Source organism: Artemia sp. Qi Xiang Cuo, chromosome 19 (genome assembly GCF_049724085.1).
Source record: "Artemia sp. Qi Xiang Cuo chromosome 19, ASM4972408v1, whole genome shotgun sequence".
NCBI classification, from domain to species: Eukaryota; Metazoa; Arthropoda; class Branchiopoda; order Anostraca; family Artemiidae; genus Artemia; species Artemia sp. Qi Xiang Cuo.
This window is the reverse complement of record NC_142812.1, coordinates 37,278,888-37,301,941: the sequence shown is the minus strand read 5'-3', so window position 1 is coordinate 37,301,941 and position 23,054 is coordinate 37,278,888. Positions and strand designations below refer to the sequence as shown.

Here is a 23,054-nt window from a genome sequence, read left to right as displayed (position 1 = left end):
TGCCTTTCCAAAAACTAACCTGACAAGTATGTGTCCTACAAGAGAGTTATGCTTACTCCTGTCATTTACCCGTGCCCCAGCCATTTAAACATTTGCCTCTCAATTCTGTCTTGGCTTTTCTCTGTATATAATTACCCAGCATCTTGATGCAACCTATGCAACTTATTGCAAAATACTTGATAACTTCAATTCAAGACATCAGATTCCGATTTCTATACCATGGAGGCAGATACAATAGAAAGTGGGAAAACCGGAAATTACATGAATGAACTGATCTTATGTCTTTTTGGTTAAAAACAGGATAAATTCCGGACAGAAAAAAAAACCGAGTGATCTGCAAAAACCGAATATAATTTAGCAAGAGACTTTTTATTGTATCTACCTCGATTTGCAACAATTTTAGATTAAATTAACTGAATTTTCTTCTTGCAATCAGCGACAACCAGATTTCGGAAAGATTTTAGTTTTCAATATGCGAACAATGTGAACAATGGGCAGATTGAGTAACTTATAGCCCATTCCCCAGGGAGTATGGGGTGTAATGTCATCCCTAAAGGCATAGTTATTTGACCTTTCAGTTATGCTGAATCAAAAAGCAAGCTCAAAATTTTGATTGGGTGACTTTGAAGAAAAGAGGAGGGTGAGAGGAGGCTAATTAACCTCCAATATTCTTGGTCATTTGAAAAGAGAGCTATAGCTTTTAATTCCCCTTTAGATGAGTACTCTCTTGATCTTCTAGGATCGTTGTTCGATACAATCATCCACGGGGGAAAAAATTTTCACACATCCATGATCTTTCTTGCGGGGAAAAAAAAATCATAATTCAACATCTAAAATAGACTTCTCTGATATGCTATATCTGATGATGTGATTATCATTAAGAACGATTGACTTTTTGGTGGTGTTACCCCTTTTTTTAGAAATATGAGATGTTTTTTCCCGCTTGTTGCATCGGAGGGACAGCAAACTTAATGAATCTTATACATTTTGATTCAGCATAAAAAGCCATGTCTTTGGATCTATCAGTTGTTATCAAAATTTTACCTTTTAGATTTTCGCTTACTACTGGGGTCACTCCTTCGGCTACTACTGGGTCACTCCTTACTTACAGTGTGCTACCATGAACTGTTTGATGCTTAAGGGTCATCCCAGAATACTTAACTGGTTTTTAGCCAAATGGTTCTATGATTGGCCAGATTTTCCTTGACTTTTTGACGATAGATAGATATCCTGTAGAGTAATAACTCAGACCAAAATACACTGAACAGCCTGTTCATACACTTTAAACAGGATTTTGACCTAATCTACAGAGAAGGTCCGTGAAATATTCTTCTTCAATTTGGAATCCCACCTAACTTTGCCTGAGCAGACCCATGCACACAAAGTTTAAAAGTCGTGTTACGTGAGGGGAATGCTTTACCTAAATCTTTGAAAAATCGAGTGTATTTTTTTGGACTTATTTATTTTGCGTGTGCTAAAACAACTCTTTCTAATTCCAGTCCTTTAACTTATTATACTCTTTCTTTTACTATAATAGTAGTAAAATATACTAACAAACCAGCTTACCACGACGATACAGACCTAATTTCATAGTCCTTCTGTGATTCCCAGTCCAAGGTTGACATCCTCCATGCGACCACATACCTTTTTGGGATGACCTTGCAGCAACATGAAAACAAAAGGGTATGCCCTACTCACGTAGACCCAATTACAATGTAATTCCTAGCTTTTAGCTTAGAAGCAATGATATATAGTGAGTCAAAGAATTGACCTCCTTACGTAGCTTAGACAGCTATGATCATAACCACACATAGATATCAAGATATACATAAAAAAAACGTTTTCCATGGTGACCAAGAGTCTGTGTTGTTATCGTGCATATCATCTGATTTTCTGCCGGGAGCGAAATACTTGGTTGGCAAATCATCTGACACTTTCTGTCTCACACCGTTCACCCCCATTCCAAACCAATTAACCAGTGACACTTAGAATAGAGCTCCTAAGACCTGGCACTCATGAACTCCAGTTGTTAAAGCTGGGAAACAGTTGACCATTGCTGCGTGGCTGCCTTTGCAACAAAATTACTACAGCTTATTGTTAGCATGACTGTGATAAAATTTTTAATCCTAAGCTTTTCGATAGTCCCAAGCTCAAACATACTATTATTGATGGGATGACTAGGACACACTAAATATATGGATAGCATTTACCTCACCGAGGTGGCCTTTGAAGATCGTTCACGCAGTTCTTATTCTAGAGGTTGTGCCTAAATAGATGGAAGGACATGCGTTATTCATCTTGAATAAGATATTACCGCAAAGAGAAGTTAAATCAGAATGCTCGACAATCAATAGACTTATCAGGTTGTCTTTTTGCTCCTAAAAATTTAATTTCTTGTTTTTTTGTCTTAAAATTTCTGGATTTTACTTTAACTTTTTGGAAGTTCTTTGTGATATTGAAGAAATGATTAGGGGCCTGGCTGATTATAACTAATCTGCAAATGGTACTTATCTTGTCTGAAGTCAATCAAAGGAGCGAAGATACAATGAGTTATCATCCTAACTCCTTTACTTGGGTTCTTGCTTTGATTTTTAAGAAATGATCTGATTCAAAGATGTAGTATACATGGAAAACTGTTTAATACAAGCACTTCAACCAGTAACCCGAACTGACTCCAAACAAAGATAAAAGAATCAAAGACAGTTGTACCATTGTAAAGTAGATATACTGGATATTTCAAAATTTAAGATTATTATATATGATACATAGGGAACTTTTTCTGTAATTTGTTTATAATTAAATTTGCATTTAAGGGTGTGTATTTGTTCATAATTTTTATATTTTGTATTTCTATTTTTGTGATTGTTTCGTATTAGACATGGCCCACAAAGGCTTTTAGTTTTAGTAAAAATCATACCCTATCATACCATATTAGTTTTCATTTTTCAAGTGCTCCAAGGCAAATTCTCTCAGCGAACTGCCTACTTGTAGCCACTGTAAATAACTGTCAATAACCCAAAATAATTTATCGATAAAGGATATTAAAGTTCCAATAAGGGAATAACTGTGAAACGGCAATCCACCAGTAACTGGTGTATAACATTTACATCAAAATCAACCATTCCCCCCCCCTGTACCCATCTTGAGTATATTAACACCTGGAATCTGAGACTTTCTGTGATTTTTCTTTTAGTTGGTTTTCGTCAGTGCTGCGACGTTGATTCGTGAAAAATATGCCAGGAAATTTATTAGATTCGATAAAACATTTCTACCTATACAAATCAAACATAAATAACATCTTGATTCCCTATTACAGCTACACAATAAAAAGCTCTTCAGCTGTTATAAGCTACTTGTTTTTTTTTTTTGTTTTTTTTTTTTCGATTTTCCACCCACACTTCTTTTATTTTTAATTTGGCACCCGCTACTTCCAAAAAACGGGTTAACTACGCACCATAGATAGTTTTGTAAACTATACGAGATACGAGGTCTAATCCCGCTTTTTAGGGCTATAATGAGAGAAATGTCGGGAAAGCTAAGACACGTTATACGGACGAATGATATCATATTGACCAGAATCATCCTTGTCGGGCAACCGTCTAGGGTCAAACAAAAAGCAGATCACCCACGAATGGGGCGGTAGGATGCCATAAGGGAAGATTAATGGAAATGAGAACTTATTATGAAGAGGTAAAGAGGAGTCTTTTAACAGATTGGGATGGAGGATGAGACTGCGTAGCTGTGTTGGCCTCAGACGCGGCTTGGTGCTGCAGTGAATTGTTAGCAGCAGTACTACTACATATAGTTGTGTAAATTGCCGTTTAACCAATTCAAACACTCAGATTTCATTTTAACCATGCTTTGTAGTTCAATAAGAAACATGTATGCGTCTTACCTTAAGTCGTAACTGGCAATCAGGAAATCCACCAGCTAATTGAATTTTGGTGCTCAGAACATATACTGTGTTAATATGAGCCAGAACATTTTCAAACGTAAAATCCATATGGGGTCGGGACATATCAAAAAGATCTGTGACTCGAGAGCCCTCTTCATTTGTTTGTGGAAGGATTCTCATAATAGCTATTCCAATTTGTTCAAACTCAAGACTTCGTCGAAATATTAAATGGAATGGAAATGCCTGCTGGAAGATGACATCAGAAACTGGGGCCATTGCTTAACGAAAAGTAGAAATAAATCTATTGGAAAGTTAAGAATAAACTTACAAATTGCAGAATCATGACCAAGGCAGACATTAATAAACTTAGGTAGGATACGCTTTGAAAATATGCTTGAAAAAGAGTTTTATTTTACAGTTGACAACCATCTTCTCAAAATTTTTGCGGCATAAAATGCCATATGCTGATTCCTTCAGTTAAAGGCTCAACTGATATATAAAGCAGTAACCGATCAGCTTTAACTAGTGACGTATCATCACCGATTGCAACTTACTGGATGTAACTTCGACAATTTCTCATGCCAAACAGAAGTAAAATATAAAGAAATAAAAAAGTGACAAACTACCCAAAATTGTGAATTTACATTCGCTGGGTTGTCCACTCGTCCTCTTGATCTTGTCTTATTTGATGGTCCAGTTTGTTCATTTTGACCAAATGTTACTCACGGTTTTTCCTCTTGGCATAATTAAATTGCTGAAATACCTTTAGTAATAGAGTTATTGCTTTTGGTAATTTGTACTGAGCTATGTTTCATGTGTAATTTTGAGTGCGTCATAGATACTAAAAACGATACGACCCCTCCAGAGGTGGAAAGTGACGTATTTATTCTCCTGAAATGTGCTCATAAATATAACGTAATCCATAAGAATTTGAAAGCTCCACTGATAGGTAACTGTTAGCCTGTTCACATGATAAAATACTTTTTAATTTTACTATATATCTATTTGAGTCATAAATCAGTGCTGTTAAGTAGTTCACACCCTCTTTTGCTCCTCGAATCCCTAGCAGCTAGAAAATTGTCTCCACAAAATATGATTATTTACATCAAATTATACAATAAAAATTATTTATCATTTCGGAAGGAACAATTTATTATCATCAGTGATGATAATAATAAAAGAGGTGAATAAGAGTTGTGATAAAATAAAATATGTTAATTTATCCACAAATTCAACCAGTTGTTTGAATTTACAATGGTTTTGAAGAAGATGGCAATAAGACTGCATATTACTTTATTCTTTAATGATTGTAAATATTGAGACATTATACTGAGACATTATATTGAGACATTAAGACAGTAGTGGGAAAAAGAGACAAAGAGACAAAAGGAATTGTGACTAAAAAACATTTTGCTTTTTTTCTGGCTCAATTTAAAAAGCTGGGATAATGATAACTTAATACCTTATCTGTCTAGATTGAACACTCACTAATCATTATTTTGAAGGATTAGTTGATCAAATTTTCACCTTCAAAAATAAACAATAATGTGATTGTTTAGCAAAAATGAGGCAAAAAAAAACAGGTTCAAGAGAGAGTTATCAGGAGAGTTTAAGTTTACGGGTTTAAGGGAAAGAAATTCAGGAGAGTTATCTTTCCTTTTCTGTTTGATGCTGGCCATTAAAAAAAGCACTATAAGTTAGACATAAAGAGAAATAAACACAAAAATGGTACCATGTAAAGAATTAGCGTCAGACAAAAAGGAATACATATTTTTTACCAATAAAGTGCCTAGAAATATTGACATCGTTCTCTTAGAGATCAGTTTATACTAGAGGCAATTTTCAGCTCCGTCAGTTCGAAAATGACTCAATTGATTTAATAAAAAAAAAGTTTCGTTCACACTGTAATTGTATATTTAGATTGTTTCTTGTTTCCAATCATACGTTTCACGGACTACGTTGTCTTGAGCGAGTGTTTAACAATTACGCATATTGTCTGTAAATGCTATGTTAAGGCTACTGAGCTGTGAGCAGATTTTCGTTTGCCAACGTTAGATCATACTTATTTCGTATCTTGTGGTTTTCTGTCTGAGCGACTGTCTATTTAAGGCAATGATTTGGTTGCTACAGCTTGTGCTTCAATTTCATGGTTTTCGATCCCAATTTGGAAGATAAGATAAGATAAGATAAGATAAGATAAGATTTATTCTTCATGAAATACACATATAATATTACATGTTATTAATCCCTCAAAGGCTCATTGGCCTGTACAAAGAGAAGATCTACGAGCTCTCTGAAGATGTCTAAATTATCTTTTTTTTTAAATTAGTGTATTTTCTTCTTTTTTTATGTAGTCTGGTTTTTTTTTCAGGATTAACGCAACGCTCTTTATTCAATTGTGTTTATATTTGTTGGCCTTGAAATGCCTAGAAACTCTTGTTCAAAATTACTTGTGGATGGGCTGTGGGAGGTGTACATTATTATCCATTTTATCCCACTGTTGTTCCCACTGTGTTAATCCATGTCCGAGAACTTTGATCGACCTGAAAGCCATTCAATTCAAATTTTTTTTTAATGAAAGAGGGTAACTCAAGGAGGATGAGGAATATGACAGGATGTGTCGACCAAATTTGTACCCTTATGCTAATAATTGAGAAGTGCCTGAGTTTTCAAACGCCTTTGGTCCTCAGTTTTATAGATTATGAGGAAGCGTTCGATTCTGTTGATAGAAGAGCCTTAGTAAAAGTTTTATCCTTGTAGGGTGTACCAGAAAAATACATTAAAGTGATTAGTGTTATGTACAGGAATAACACTGCTGCGGTTAAGGTAGGAAATGAGATTAGCAGCTGGTTTTGTATTAAATCAGGAGTTAAGCAAGGTTGTGTTCTATTCCCCTTTATATGGATTAATTTGATGGACTTAGTCTTAAGGAGCACAGGAAAGGCAATTGGAGACCACGGAGTCAAATAGGGAGGAAAAAGTCTATTGGACTTTGATTATGCTGACTATTTAAGCATCCTAGATGAAAGTGTGAGCAAAATGGAATGAAATTTTAGAGGTTTTGCGAGTTCAGGATGCTAGAATAGGTTTGAAAATTAATGTTAAGAAGACTAAGTCACTAAGGCTAGGAATAAGTGAAGATGAAAAGGTGATGTTGGGTAATGAAAAGATTGATCAGGTGGGCAACATCACTTACCTTGGTAGCATTATTAGTAAAGATTGTGGGAGTAGTGAAGATGTTAAAAGTAGAGTAGCCAAGGCTCAGGGTGTTTTTTTTTTACAGTTAAAAAAAGTTTGGAAGAGTAGGAAGATAAGTCTGTAAACTAAGATTACAATATTAGAAGATACAGTGATGACAGTGGCCAAACATGGCTCTGAAGCATGGACGCTCCGAAAAGTGGATGAAAATTTGCTAGATATTTTCCAGAGAAATTGCTTAAGGATTGTTCTGGGTACCCTGCTGACTGACCGTATTTCAAACAATAGGATGTACGAAAAATATGGTTCAATACCGCTCTCTAGGGCTATAATGAAAGAAAGATTGAGGTGGCTAGGGCACGTTGTGCAGATGAAGGATGACAGATTGCCGAAGATTGTTCTTTTTGGCCAACCGTCTAGGGCTAAACGGAAAGCAGGTCGTCCTCGTTTGGGGTGGGAGGACGTCATAAAGAAACATTTAAAGGAAATGAGAACTTCGTGGGCGGTTGTAAAAAAGAAGGCTTTGAATAGATTGGGGTGGAGGAGAAGCGTGCGTAGCTGAGTTGGCCTCAGGTGGCTTGGTTCTGCGGTGATTTGTTAGTAGTAGTAGTAGTAGTAATAGTAGTAGTAGTAGTAGTAGTAGTAGTAGTAGTAGTAGTAACTCAAAATGCATGAAGGATTGGCAAAGAAAACGTTCTACCCTATATAAATTAAGCTGTATTGATTTAGCCAAAAAAATGTTAACGTACATTTTGCACCAGAACGCAAACAGAAACTTTAACTGTAATTAAGCCAAAGAGTATAGACATTACTTCAAACCATGGCTTCCAGATCACTAGGCCGGCAATGCTGCCAGTGAGTTCCTACTTAAAAAAAATGCACTAAGCCTTAGAACAATCTCTCAAATTTACATTAATCAGTAAACTTAATATTTTTTTTTACCGGAGGAAGGCATAGACCCAATGCCTTACTATCTTTCTTACATCCTTGGCCTTCATTTTTAGCAGGATCATTAAACAGTTCGTGGTAAAAACTGTAAATAAGACATGATCGTTTAGACATGATTTTTCTTACATTTAACCTAATCTTAGGACTATCACTCATTACAAATTATGAAACACCGAAACTAAACATAATAAAGCATATCTTTTAAACAAGACATCTTCAAAATAGACAGAACGCTTTCTCTGCTGTACCTCTTATCAGACCCAGTTCGCAGTTTTTGCAATCTGAGGAGTTGAGCAGGGTTCCATCCACACAGGGATTCTGGGATTTTCCACTCGCGTACGATCAATCAGTTCAGCCTACCAATCTGTCTATGAAAAAAGATTTCAGAAGAATTTATAATTAGAGGAAGGGGTAAAGAAATCAGGAAAATACAAGGCGTAAGAGACACCGTTAAGGGATATAGAAGTGTCACCCACGGGTGACGAAAATCAGAAATAATGTAGACAATTAATCAACAAAACCATCTTTTTAAAGAAAAATCTGAGCTAAAGAAAAAAAAGAGTTTTTTTCTCTTTATTGTTTAAAAAAAAGACTTTATTGTTTAAAAAAAAGAGTTGTGAGAAAGTCAAACTTTAGCGTAAAGAGCGAGGCGTTGAGGAGGGCACAGCCCCTTTCATATACGGAATAATTTCTGTTCGTTTTAAGTTTTAATGTCGCTCCTTACTTTCAGTTTAAAGAATTTTTTTTATATTTAAAGGCTGCGAAAGCGGGGGGTTTGGGGGGCTGCAGCCCCCCAACTGTGCCTCCTAATCCCTGTACGTTTTAAGGTTCGACCTTGTAACTCAGCCTCTTTAACTCTTTAGAAAACGTAGTTTTTTTCAAATAATTTCTGCACGTTTTTGTACAGTTTATTACTTATTATTGCTTGACTAACTGTTAGCTGATCGTGTCAGGAGTTAAAGTTGGGGGCTTCCGCTCCCCAAACCCCCCGCTCTTGAACATTCTTGTGTTAAGGCTTTTAATTCCTGAATACTCAAATCACGTCGTACAGGGTGCCTCCTAATCCCTGTACGTTTTAAGGTTCGAACTTGTGACTCAGCCTCTTTAACAGCCCCCCAACTGTGCCTCCTAATCCCTGTACCTTTTAAGGGTCGACCTTGTAACTCAGCCTCTTTAACTCTTTAGAAAACGTAATTTTTTTCAAATAATTTAAAAAAGAAACTGAGTTTCTTTTTCAAAGTTTAAATTCAGTATATAAAAAATTTCCTCTGACGGTGAATCGAACCCGGGTTTTCCGCCTGACAGTGTGGAGTATCAACCGCTGGACTATAGAGACACAATAGTAATTGTTTTTTAGTAAATGGAAGCTATTTTCGACGCAAGCAAATTCCCAAAAAACTTGATATTTGGTTTTTGGAAAACAGGGAAGGAGTGATCAGATTGAATTGAAAGTTTGAGAATAAGCTTTCAGGTCCCAGGAAAGCTTATCCTCAAAATTTCAGCCCGATCAGACAACGTTAAAGGGGGTTGTGGTGGGAAAAATTAACATGGGCTAATATAGGAAAACGAGGTTTTTCGTAAATGTAAATTCGGGGGATAATTTTTTAGGTCTGAAAATATCAAAAGGCCCTAACAGGTCGAATTCTGCTTCGAATGAGTCCTCATTCACCCGGATCCGTTGCCAACTGTGGCCTGTAGGCGTGGCTAAGAAAAAAAAAGAAATGATGATGGATTTTAAGTGGCTATATTTGGTTTTTTGAAAACAGGGAAGGAGTGATCGGATTGAGCTGAAATTTCGAGGATAAGCTTCCGGGCCTTAGGAAAGCTTAGCCTCTAAATTTCAGCCCAATCGGACAACGTTAAAGGGGGTCTGTGGTGGGAGGGTCCAAACTTCCGGCCCAGTTTACCCCATGAAGATAGTCGGAGGAGGATGAAATTTTGCAAGTTTCTTAGTTTGAGCTTGGGCTACAAAATGCGATTACCACCGTCTCTCTGCGACCTCTAGGACCTGAAATCGCTTAACATTGCGGTGGGTCGCCTCTTTATAGAGGCACAAGTGTGCCTCCTTGAACACACGGAACTGACACATTTTCCACAGAAATACACCTGTAGAAGCCCAGTGAAGGGTGGTACAAGATATTGGACGAGTGCCAACCGTTTCAGACAAAAATTATGCCCAAAGTTGGGAATTTGGATATGTTGACTCTTTAAAGACCAAATATGTACCAAATCAAATACACCATATTTGCACCAAACATGGTGCACAAATGAATAAGAAGACCAATTTTTAAACACAATTGGGCCAACAGTGCAATTCTTCAAACAAAATATGCCATCGGGAATGTGCAAATAAAAAAAAACAATATGTAAGAGTCTTAAACAATCACCAAAACGACGCGATTGTATCCCAATAGCTAGCATTGTAAAGAAATGTCGGTAATATCAATCGTAGTCTTCAGCGCCTAGACAATGTTGCTATTTAACAGTTAGAACTGCTATTGGATTAAGCTTCAGGCTAAAGTTTGGTTCACTTTAGAATTAAAATCTTTAAATGCAAAACAAACATGGGGGTGCACAATTCATATTGATACCCTGAAGGAGGAAAGAGCTTTGAAAGAGAACCTGTCAAATAGGTTTGTTTGACACTACAAATCCAATTGAGCCCCCTCCCTCAATAGTTTTTTTTTATTGAACATATATGTTAATGCTTCTAATCGAAGGATTAACAGTTTTATAAACACTAGTAATTAAGATCGGGGATGGATCAGCTGAGTATCAGATACTCATTACACATTTGCGAACTAGAAATGTTTTATAAAGAAAAAGGGATTACCATCGTTCGGTATTTCAGACTCCACATTCCAGGTTTCAAGCAAACTTTTGCTTGCTGACTCTTCTGATCTTACATCTGCAATTAGAAACTTCGTGTGATCATCTGCTGATTCCTTGGGCAAAAGTTTAACCTCAACTTCTGTATTATGCAGCCTCTTTGCTACAGTCTACAAATGAAAACACTCTTAATGGATACTCGAAGGCTTCATCGGTAAAAACTTTAAAATAAGTATTTACGATATTGCAGCTGCTCCAACGGCCAATTTTCATTAGTTTTTCTCAGTAATCTTCATTTATGATGCTGATTATTTTCTTTTTTGTTGATTTTATGACAAATAACAACACACTGCTAGAGACGAAAACTGTTGTCAATATAGTATAAAAGATACTCTAGCGCTTAAAAGGCTTAGCCATACTGCGGTTTGTAGTAATTTCCGCACTCTTTAAATTTGAATCTATTATTTTTAATATTTATAATTTTACTAATAAATGCTAAAATTTCTGCTCACTTTGGGTCTTGTTAATTCATTGATAGGTATTTTTTTTCTTCTGAAGTCTGAGTTATGTCTTTTTTTAATTTCTTTTCAATTTCCAAGTAAACCTTCATAAATACTGACATATATGCATCTTATAGATACTATATTCGTTATGCTTAAGTTTCAACAAATCTTAAATTCCCCGTAAAGATAAGGGAAAGGGCTCTAACCCATGTCAATATAATATTATTTATTCATTTTGTTTCATCTAAGCTCAGTTGTGGATCATTACCTTCAGCATGTTTTCCAACTTGCATAACTGACACTACCGTACCACTTCTTTGCTTGCTAATATTTTTTTTATCGTTGTCTTGGGTGTAAAATTCTCCATTGGTGAATGATATCTCAGACCATTTGCCCGTTTTTCCGTGTATGATTTTTCTGACTTCTTACCTAGGAGGCAACAGGGACCTGATTTTTTGTCATTGAAATTTAATGATCAGGAGTTGGCTTGTCTTAGATCCTGGTTGGCTTGTAAGAAGTTATCTTGGATACATGTGATGCGTCCCAGTTGAATGCGGGATGACACCTGAACTGCTTAAAAGCTGAAGGAAGAAAGATAATCTTTGGAAGGCGTGAAGGTTCTCTAATCTATCTTTGCGTGATTATAGACTTCAAATTTTCAAAGCTTATAGAAGAGTATACAATTCGTTTTGCTGAAGGGCCAAAACGTCATTTTATTATAATAAACTCTCTGCGTCTGGTAGCGACATTATGAAAACATGTCAAGTATTGCGTTCCACCCCTGTTTCTTTTCTTTTCCAGATAAATGACCTGTTTTCGTTTCCGTGATTACATTTTCTAAGATTTTCCTATTGTATAATTTTCAATGAAAAGTCAAAGTTTCGTTGCTAAGCTCTAGTTGTTTTGCAATAAGTAAGCTTTCAAGCTAAATTTTATTTGTGTCTTCCTGATCTGGGTCATTGAAAGATAATATTATTTAAAAGAAGCCTGGGATTTGAACTTTACTTTAGCGGATTGGCCTGGGCCTATCTAAGTTCAATCCCTACAGAAAGTGGTTGGTACACAAGCGGTATTTTTGTTTTTAGTCTAATTTGAGACCCCTTTTAGGGAGTCTGTTTCCAGAGTTGATGTTTAACTCTGGAAACAGAGTTGGAGTATGTTTGGTTTAAGTGACTTTTGGGTTTAGTACAAGTGAGTTATTTTTTCAACCGTGTTAGATTATTTTTCCACGAATCCAGTCAGGGTAGGAAAAGAGTTCGCGAGAAAGACCATCATTAGTATATAGTACCAGACACGATTTTGCTAGCAGCATTCTAGATTTTGATAATAACTGGCAATATTTAGATAATGCCTGGAAGGATTCTCATAATACCTCAAAAGAATTTAAAAATGAAAGACAAGATTTTGTGAGATTTAACAGGATTTGATAATATCATGCAAGACTTAGATAATATCACGCAAGGTTTTGATAATATTTGACAAGATTTTAATAATATTGATAATAGTGGATACGATTTTGAAGCACTATCGTAAAATTCATTAATAGGTAACCTGGTTTTGACAGCACTATTTCAGATTTTGATGATAGCACACAAATGTTTTGATTGTAGCTGAAAATATTTTGTTAATAACATGTCCGATTGAATGATAATACTGTGCAAGGTTTTGTTAATAATTTGCATGATTTTGATAATACCATGCATTATTTTGATACTGTCATAGAGAATTCTTTTTATATCACTCGAGATTTTGATAATGTAATGTAAGCTGTTTCATAATATCAGACAAGATTTTGATAATATCATACAAGAGTTTCGTAACACGTGGTAAGATTTTGATAACCTGGATAATGACTTACATGATTTGATTGTACTATGTGAAATGTGATAATAGCAGAAACCATTTAAATAACATCATGTCATATTTGACGATATCAGTCACGTTTTCATATTAGCCGAAAAATATTTATGTCAATATCAGGTAAACTTTTCATAATATTATGCAAGATTTTGTTAATAACTTGCAAGATTTCGATAATACTATGTAAAAATTTAATAATATCATAGAGGATCCTTATTATAGCATGTGAGATATTGATAATGTAGGGCAAGATATTTGATAATTATAGGTAAGATTTGACAATATCATACAAGATTTTTGTGATGTTTGATAATGTTTGATAGTATCAGACACGATTTTGCTAGCACTATTCTAGATTTTGATAATAACTTGCAATATTTAGATAATGCCAGGAAGGATTCTCATAATACCTCAAAAGAATTTGAAAATGTCAGACAAGATTTTGTGAGATTTAACAGGATTTGATAATATCATGCAAAACTTTAATAAAGTCATGTAAGGTATTTATAATATTTGACAAGATTTCTGATAATCTTGATAATGTCAGACACGATTTTGATATAACTATGTTAAGTTTTGTTAATAGTTAACATCAGGGTTACCACCGTCCGGGATTAATCCTGGTTTTCCGGGATTTTTTTTGTAGTCCGAGATTTTTTTGTGTCCGGATATTCGGGATTTTTGTGTAAGAAAAACCGGGATTTTTGCTAAAAACTGGGATTTTTGCTAAAAACCAGGATTTTTTTTTTTACTAAAAACAGATTTTCAACGATTTAGGCTGATAGTCTACTATTTTTTTTCTGTACGATATCACGAATATTCTCTGTTTCTGTTTGTTCCCTCTGGATTTGCGCTTGTACACTGAGGCAACGAGTTTTTCGTTAGGGATTTAACTTTTGAAAATTCAACACCAATGTAACGGCGAATTCAAAACAAAAACAACAGGGATTTTCTTTTCTTGTTATTGTAGTTCATTCTGCCCCGTGTAATGCCTCGGGCAAAGTCAATCTCAGTAAAGGTAACTAAAAAGCGTACGGCATTATACTTATTCTGTTCAAAAGGATACTTATTTCAAAAGGATGCTTTTTTAAGACGAATGATAGTTTCGCTGTCCGCTTCTTGTTTGGCGAGACTTCTGCTAAACAGAAAAGCAGGTATTGTAAAAGGGAAAGGGACGTGTGAAGACGTGATAAAAGGAAACTTTTACCTTTTGCCAAGCCATATTGAATATTTGTGCGTCCAGACTATCCATTTTCTAGAAAAATGGGATGGAAATCTTAGAATGCAGACAGATCTCCCGTCCCATTTTTACGTCTTCTGGGCAGGAAGAATCAGAGGGTCAAAAAATGGAAAAATGGGACGGAAGTGGTAGCATGGACAGCTTTTTTGGAAAAAAATGCCAAAAGAAGGAGACGATTAGACACGATAAGTGATAAATAAAAATAATTATCTAAGATGGTTTTTAATTGAAAAGAGGCAAATTGTCTAACTGAGGCTCTAAATTTGTTTCCTATAGGATTTGGCTTAGAAAAACAGATTTGATGAGGATAGCGCTAATAAATTTGTAAAGATATCTTCTGAAAAAAAACAAGATTTAAGAAAAAACACCTACTCTGGACGACTATTCCTTTTTTCCAGGTTTCAGTCCCATTTTCAAGAAATTGGATAGTCTGGACGAGGCTTATGGCTGTGAAGCGTGACGTCAATTCTTGGGCGGGAAATTTCAAATTACAATGAAACGTGTATGCGGCGACACGTTTTCTTGGAACTTTGGTGAATTGCTTTGGCCTAAAATATTTGTCGTAAATCCTACTAATCCACCAGAACGTTTTCACAAAAATAATACTAGGAATATTGACAATCAATTGTTAGCAGGGCTTCCATTCCACTAATGTGGGAATAAAGCATTTAAGTTTGAAAAAAAAGAGTAGAATTATAGTACTGCACAATCCGAAACTATGTTAACATGCTTACTATTTGAACAGGAATGTTAACAAAATTGATTTTTACTATATATACCAGTGTTTCCACTTCAGTTTTTTTTCAATTTCCGAAGGGCTTGTGAAAAATCTGTAGAAATCCCTATTTTCAATACCAAAAACTCTAAAAGTTTCTCTGTTTTCTGACTGCTTCCCAAGTCACAAATAAAGCCTTATTAGGCTGACTTTTAATAGCATTTGTTCAGGACGACATATTTTGCAACTCAAGACATTTTACTTGTACTAAAATATCTTCTTTTGACGTTTAAAAAAATGCTTTGTATTTATCCACTAGTTAAGTTCGGTTTTGATTTATAGATTCCGGGTCCAGATCTCGGATTCTGAACCAAATGAATATATTTTATTCATTTATTTTTCTTTGCCACTATTTTTTGCAACACCCTCGTTTATTTGAATTGGTACGAAGGATTAGTATAAATGATATCCAACCCGTCGCTTTTTCGCGCAATATTTTTGTTTTGACTTTTTTTATATTTAGTCGTTAATTTGAAACAGAGTGTAGTAGCAAAAACTAATCACATAAATCTTGATTTAAGGACAATGCCTGCATTTAGATCTTTTGAATTATTCGAATTTAAATAGTGTAGACTGCTACCTGCCTCCCAGTTTTCCAGAAAATGCCAAATGTAGACGCACTTTAAAATGTACTCAGAAAAATTTAATGAGAATTACCAAAAATAAGATTTAAGAGAAAACACAAACTACTAAGATTAGTACCCCGAGTCTTCGTTGTCGTCGCTATCCCCATCGTCTTTCCCAAAGCCTAAAAAAGCGACGCACTCGGACGCAGTCGCATAGAATTTCATTGACTTCATTTTTTCTTTAAACTCTTGGTGAACGTAGGGGGCCTTTACGCTTCTTCCCATACTTGAAATAAATCGTCGCAGCCAAAGTTATGTTTTTGAGACCATTCGTTTGTTTAGTTTGTTCAATCTGTAAACCTTAGAAGAGAAGGATTCTTCATACCTTTCTTTAAGGTTTACCTGGGACTAGAAGCGACCACCCGTCTGTTTTCCTGGCAAGGAAAAGCTACAAAGTTCACGGAGAAATGCAAGAGGATCAAGGAGATTGCCCAGAAATTTTACATTGTAGCTGTGTCCCAGCTTGTCGACTGATTTCCTATGTTCAATACCAAAATCTCTATAAGTTTCTCCATTTTCTGACTTCTTTCCAAGTTACAAGTAAAGCCTTATTAGGCTGACTTTTAATAGCATTTATTCAGGACGATCTATTTTGCAACTCAAGACCTTTTACTTGTAATAAAACATCTTCTTTTGACGTTTAAAAAAATGCTTTGTATTTATCCACTAGTTAAGTTCGGTTTTCATTTATAGATTCCGGGTCCAGATCTCGGATTCTGGACCAAATGAATATATTTCACTTATTTATTTTTCTTTGCCACTATTTTTTACAACACCCTCGTTTTTATTTGAATTGGTACGAAGGATTAGTATAAATGATATCCAACCCGTCGCTTTTTCGCGCATTATTTTTGTTTTGACTTTTTTTTTATATTGAGTCGTTAATTTGAAACAGAGTGTAGTATCAAAAACTAATCACTTAAAGCTTGATTTAAGGACAATGCCTGCATTTAGATCTTTTGAATTATTCGAATTTAAATAGTGTAGATTGCTACCTGCCTCCCAGTTTTCCAGAAAATGCTAAATGTAGACGCACTTTAAAATGTACTCAGAAACATTTAATGAGAATTACCAAAAATAAGATTTAAGAGAAAACATCAACTACTAAGATTAATACCCCAAGTCTTCGTTGTCGTCGCTGTCCCCATCGTCTTTCCCAATGCCTAAAAAAGCGACGCACTCGGACGCAGTCGCATAGAATTTCATGGACTTCATGTTTTTCTTTAAACTCTTGGTGAACGAGGAGGGGCTTTACGCTTCTTCCCATACTTGAAAGAAATCGTCAAAGTCCAAAGTTACGTTTTTGAGACCATTCCTCTTTTCATTTTTTACTGTTTTCAGAACGCTGAAAAGTCTCTCCACAACGACATTTGAGCAGGGAAGTCCAAAAATAAACCGGATGATATGAAGAACGCTAGTGAACTTTAGCACTCCACTTGGCGTCTTGCTGGAAGCCACCTAATTCAAGAAATCAATCGGGTTTCCACCACTAAGAAAACTGTTGTCTGGACTAAGCAGCATTAATGCCCACCACGCTTTTTCAACCAGCCCAAAATCCCAAGAGGGGTGCCCTGACCTTAGCAAAAAAGCCGCAGCGATAGAATATCACCATCCAATGCGAATTTTGGCTCTACAATCTCTACAAAGTTGTAAATGTCGGGATCAAATGGAAATCAGTCGACAAGCTGGGAACAGCTATAATGTAAAATTTCTGGGCAATCTCCTTGATCCTCTTGCATTTCTCCGTGAACTTTGTAGCTTTTCCTTGTAAGGAAAACAGACGGGTGGTCGCTGCTAGTCCCAGGTAAACCTTAGAGAAGGGTATGAAGAACCCTTCCTTTTAAGGTTTACAGACTGAACAAACTAAATTTCTTTAACGCACTACAATTTTGACCAAGGCTCTTCACAACTTCTAGCACTGTTTTAAAGCATGTTAAAGTCATAAATGTGCATAGTTGCTTCTATTTGTATTGGTCTATCACGTCGTTGTTTCCACGGTGGTTATTTGTTTCAAATTTCTCGGGTCTATCCAAGTCCAACAAAAACAAGAACGTTTGTCAATCATTTTTGCCGAAATCCCTTCTTTGTATCCACAATTTCTATTTCCGTGACAAAAATCCATAGGCTCGGCAAGGAAAAAAGTGGAAAACCCAAAATTAAAGTAAAAATAAAGTAACAAAGTAAGTCTATAAATATTAGAGGAGAAGCATTCAAAATAAAGTAGTCTACTCTAAAATATAGTAGAAATGGAAGCACTGGTTGTTAGTTACAACTAGAAACTACGTTTCACCGTACTTCAAACTATGCGTTTTGATTTTTACGTTGTCACTGTGCAATCCTATGTTGTATAGTCTAAAAACCGTGTTCTGGGATTTTTCAGAAGAAAAATCGGGATTTTATTTTAGAGCTGGTGGCAACCCTGGGTAAAATAATTTTGATTGCCTCATATTAGATTTTGATAATAGCGGACACGTTTTGATTGTAGCTGAAAATAGTTTGTTATTAACTTGCGAGATTAAATGATAATACCATACAAGACTGTGTTAATGATTTGCATGATTTTGATAATACCCTGTATGGTTTTGATATTATCATAGAGGATTTTCATTACACCAGTCGAGATTTTGATATTTTAGTGCGAGATGTTTCAAAATATCAGACAAGATTTTGGTAATATCATACAAGAGTTTGGTAATACTTGGTAAGCGTTTGTTAATTTTTGGCAAGATTTTGATAATCTTGATAATGACAGATATGATTTGATCCTATATTAGATTCGGTAATATTAGACACGATTTAGATAACATCATGTCACAAATGACGATATTAGCCATGTTTTGATGGTACCAGAAAAATTTTTTGTTTTAATATCAGGTAAGATTTTCCTAATATCATGCAAGATTTTATTAATAGCTTGCAAGATTTTGATAATACTATTGAGAGGTTTGAAAATATCCTAGAGGACTCTCATTATACCATGTGGGATTTTGATAATGCATCGCAAGTTGTTTGATAATTTCAAACATGATTTTTATAATATCACACAAGATTTGGAAACACTTGGCAAGATTTTGATTATAACAGATATTTTTTTTTGACGGCACCATGTTAAATTTGATAATAACAGATATGATTTTGATAATAACAGACTAGAAATTGATATTATCATGTTAGATTTTGTTAATATCAGATAGTACCAGAAAAAATTTTGTCAATCTCAGGTAAGATTTTGATAATACTATGTAGAATTTCGTTAATAACTTACAAGACTTAGCTAATACCAGAGAGGACACTCATAATATCTGGCAAGACTTTGATAATGCAATACAAGATTTTGTAACACCAAGCAAAATTTGGTGATATAACATAAGACATTAATACTGCAAAGTAAGATGTTTGATAATATCAGTGACGTTTTGAAAATATTTGAAAAAATTTTGATAATCATGATTATAACAGATACGATTTAGATAGCACTCTGTTAAATTTTATTAATAGTGGAATGATTTTGATAGCACCATATTAGATTTTGGTGCACATTTTGATTGTAGCTGAAAATATTTTGATAATAACATTTAAAATTTTGATATACCAGGCAAGATTTTGTCAATAACTTGCTAGATTTTGATATTATCACATATGGTTTTGAAAGTACCATAGATAACTCTGATGATATTAGTCGAGATTTTGATATTGTAGTGCAAGATGTTTGATAATATCAGACAGGATTTTGATAGTAACACCCAACATTTTGGTAATATTTTGATAAACTTGATAATAGCAGACACGATTTCATAGTACTACGTTAAATTTGGCTAATAGTAGACATGATTTTGACGACACCATTTTAGATTTTGGTAATGGTAGACACGTTTTGATTGTAGCTGAAAATATTTAGTTAATGCCATTCATGATTTTGACAATACCATGCAAGATTTTGATACTATCACGTATAGCTTTGATAGTACCATAGAGAATTCTCATTATATTAGTCGAGATTTTGCCATTGTAGTGTAAGATGTTTTTTTACATGCATTACATATGTATGGCTTTTCTAATGTATGAATTCTTTGATGAACATGTAAATTTGAATTATGAGAAAACAATTTTTGACATACATCAAACTTGTATGGCTTCTCTTTCGTGTGAAATCTTTGATGAGTATGCAGAGTTGAATTACGAGCAAACCTTTCTGGCGTACCTCACACTCATAAGGCTGCTCCTTTGTGTGAGTTGTTTCATATGAATGCACATTTGAAACCTGTTGAAACCTGTTTTTGACATAAATCACATTTGTATGGCTTCTCGATTGTATGAATTGTTTGATGAACATGCAAATTTGAATTATGAGAAAACATTTTTGACATACATCACACTTGTATGCCTTCTCTTTCGTGTGAAATTTTCGAGTAAGTTCCATTACGAAAATTTCATTACGATTAAACCTTTCTAACATACCTCACACCTATAAGGCTGCTCCACTGTGTGAATTCTTTCATGTGCAAGCAAATTTGAAACCTGATTAAACCTATTTTTGACATAAATTTCACTTGTATGGCTTCCTGATTGACTTTTTTTTACTTTGACTTTATTCAATATAAACACACAAATAAAACACAACTCCAGGGACTGATCAATGATCCCTAGGGTTTAAATGTAGTCCTTGGAGAACTCGAATATTCATAAAAATACTATCACTACTTATTGACAAATAACAAATTGACAAACAAACAAACTTTGAAAAAAAAGGACTGATAAATGATCCCTAGGGTCTAAATGTAGTGCCTGGAGAACTCGACTATTCATACAAATACTATCACTAATTATTGACAAGCAACAAATTGACAAACAAACAAACTGAAAAAAAAACCTGAAAAAAGGCGCTTTACACTACATAAAAAAGAGAGAATCCTCCTAAAAACTATTTATTTGTACTAGTAGAAAGAAGATGTTTTTATAATTACATCGAAATGACGGAACTGAAACAGAATCTGTTATTTCCAGCGGAATACTGTTTGATAATTTCATTCCAACGTATTTGATAGAAAAAGCTGCTCTGTGCGTGTGACAAATATCCGAGACAAGAGAAAAATGTGTACATGACGACGTTGGATAAGCATGATAATATGACGATAAATGAAAAAGGAAAAGTTGCGGCAGTCATGCGGGTGCTAGACCATTCAAGTGTTTATATATGAAAACAGCAGTTTGGAGCTGGCAAATTTCTCTCACCGTTAGCACCTGAGACTTAAGAACAACTTCTTTAATATCAAGTTTATTAAAATAAATTGACTTTACAGCTCTGTTTCGTAAGATTTGAATTCTCTTTAAATTATAAGAAAAAGAATTAGCCCAAACGTAACAACTATAATGTATATATAGATAAACAAGAGTAAAATAAAGGGCTCGCAAAAATTTTTGCGGAAGGAAATTTTTAAGTCTATACAGAATCCCAGCTCCACTTACAATTTTTATAGATAATGAATTTATATGTTCTTTTCATGACAATAATTCATCAATGATTGCCCCTAAATATTTAAATTTCTAAACCCTATATATTAAATATCCATCAGCTTTTAAAGATGGTTCAGTGTTTAACCTTTCAATAGTAGAAAACATCATGTATTTTTTTTTTTATATTATCAATAAACGGTCACTCCTCGTATATTTCATTAGATCATTCAATGTGATCTCCATGGTCTTGAAAATGGTTTCAACACGGAATAATAAAACTGTGTTATATGAGAATGATATTGTCAAACAATTATGAGAAAACATTTAAAATAAACCAGTTTAGCAATTGTGAATCAGTTGTACGCTTCTGAACCAGTTAAAAATGTTTGGGCTTGTATCATTCCCCTCATAGTACGACTATAGCAATCTTTAAAATTTATCTGACTTTATTGAGTTCATTAGAATATTTTAAGAAGCTTAGGTTTAAGTTTTCAGAAAAAAGACCCTTCATGTCTAAACGCTATCCTAGAGCTATAGCATATATCTCTAGTAACTTTTCAGAATTCCGAAAAAACAGATAAACACTTTTGAATCAAATAAGAACTTCTGAACCAGTTAAAAATGTTTTGGCCTTGTATCATTTCCCCCGTAGTTTTATAGTAACATTACTTAAAATTTATTAGACTTCTTTAATTTCAGTAGAATGTTTTAAAAGGTTAGGTTTCAGTTTTTCATAAAAATGTACCTTGATGTCTCAAACGGCATCCTAGGGCTAAAACGTTTATTTCCAGTTACTTACATCAGGACACTAGTTATCTAGTTTCTTAGGGAGGGGCGGGGGGCACTCATGGGATCTATCATGGACACTGTTATAACATTAGTAAGGGGCACTGTCATGGGAATTCTTACCGAATAAATACTTTTTTTAATATTTTCCTTGGACGTATCTTGAATCCCATTTAAAAATTTTGCTTTTTTTCTTAAGAAATTATCTAAAAAAAACTCAAAATTATTGTTTTCTTTAACCCCGTTCTGTTGCCAAGAATAATTACCTGTCAGATTAACATTCATTTTTAGCTGTCAGATTAACATTCAAATTTTTGACCACTCTGATGAGTTATTTTGATAAGAGCTAACCACGCACAAAGCTAACTGCAAACCAAAGTATAAACACATACAACAAGTACTGACAAAACCTATCCTCTCCACACAAAGTGACCCTTTGTCCGCGTCTCCGGAGACGATGCGAACCTGGTGCCTAAATTTTTCAAGTTCCGTAGGGGATTATACTTGTTCCATAGTTTGATAATCACCTACGGAACCGGTTCCGAAGGTGATTACGCTTTGATCAGATGTGTACTGAATTAAAGAGACGGATCCTGATATAAAGCTTGTGATTAGAATTAGGACAATGAAAAAATGAGGGTGCTTTATTGTGGAGCATATTTAAATTAATGCCTTCTATTTTGAAATAGTTTCACCCTACCCTATTAGATTTTATGTGATGTTTACCGACACCCATTTATCACGCCTATATTTACGATTTGAGAGTGCTACGCGTAAATACTGGTATATCGAATGGAAACTTGCTTTGATTATTATAATTGTATTCATCTTCCTCTAATCTATCCCTTTTTCTCAATGTTATAGACGTCAAAACTTGAAAATATGATAATTTATTTCGAAAGTATTTTTTTTTCCTGTCATTGCATGGCAACTGGATTAA

The 23,054-nt window shown here is 34.6% G+C and overlaps 1 protein-coding gene across 1 annotated transcript in view; it reads right to left on the bottom strand.

Moving 5' to 3' along the window:
* The window catches only part of LOC148940800 (guanylate cyclase soluble subunit beta-1-like), a 56,038-nt gene extending 33,557 nt beyond the window's left edge, over positions 1-22,481 (bottom strand). Inside the window, exons 1-3 of the mRNA XM_089105078.1 lie at positions 22,381-22,481; positions 10,875-11,040; positions 3,896-4,173 (exon numbers count right to left, since the gene is read on the bottom strand). Coding sequence (XP_088961204.1) covers positions 3,896-4,171 — 276 coding nt within the window. The 5' untranslated portion in view covers positions 4,172-4,173; positions 10,875-11,040; positions 22,381-22,481. The remainder of the gene's footprint in view (positions 1-3,895; positions 4,174-10,874; positions 11,041-22,380) is intronic.
* Between the last annotated feature and the right edge of the window lie 573 nt (positions 22,482-23,054).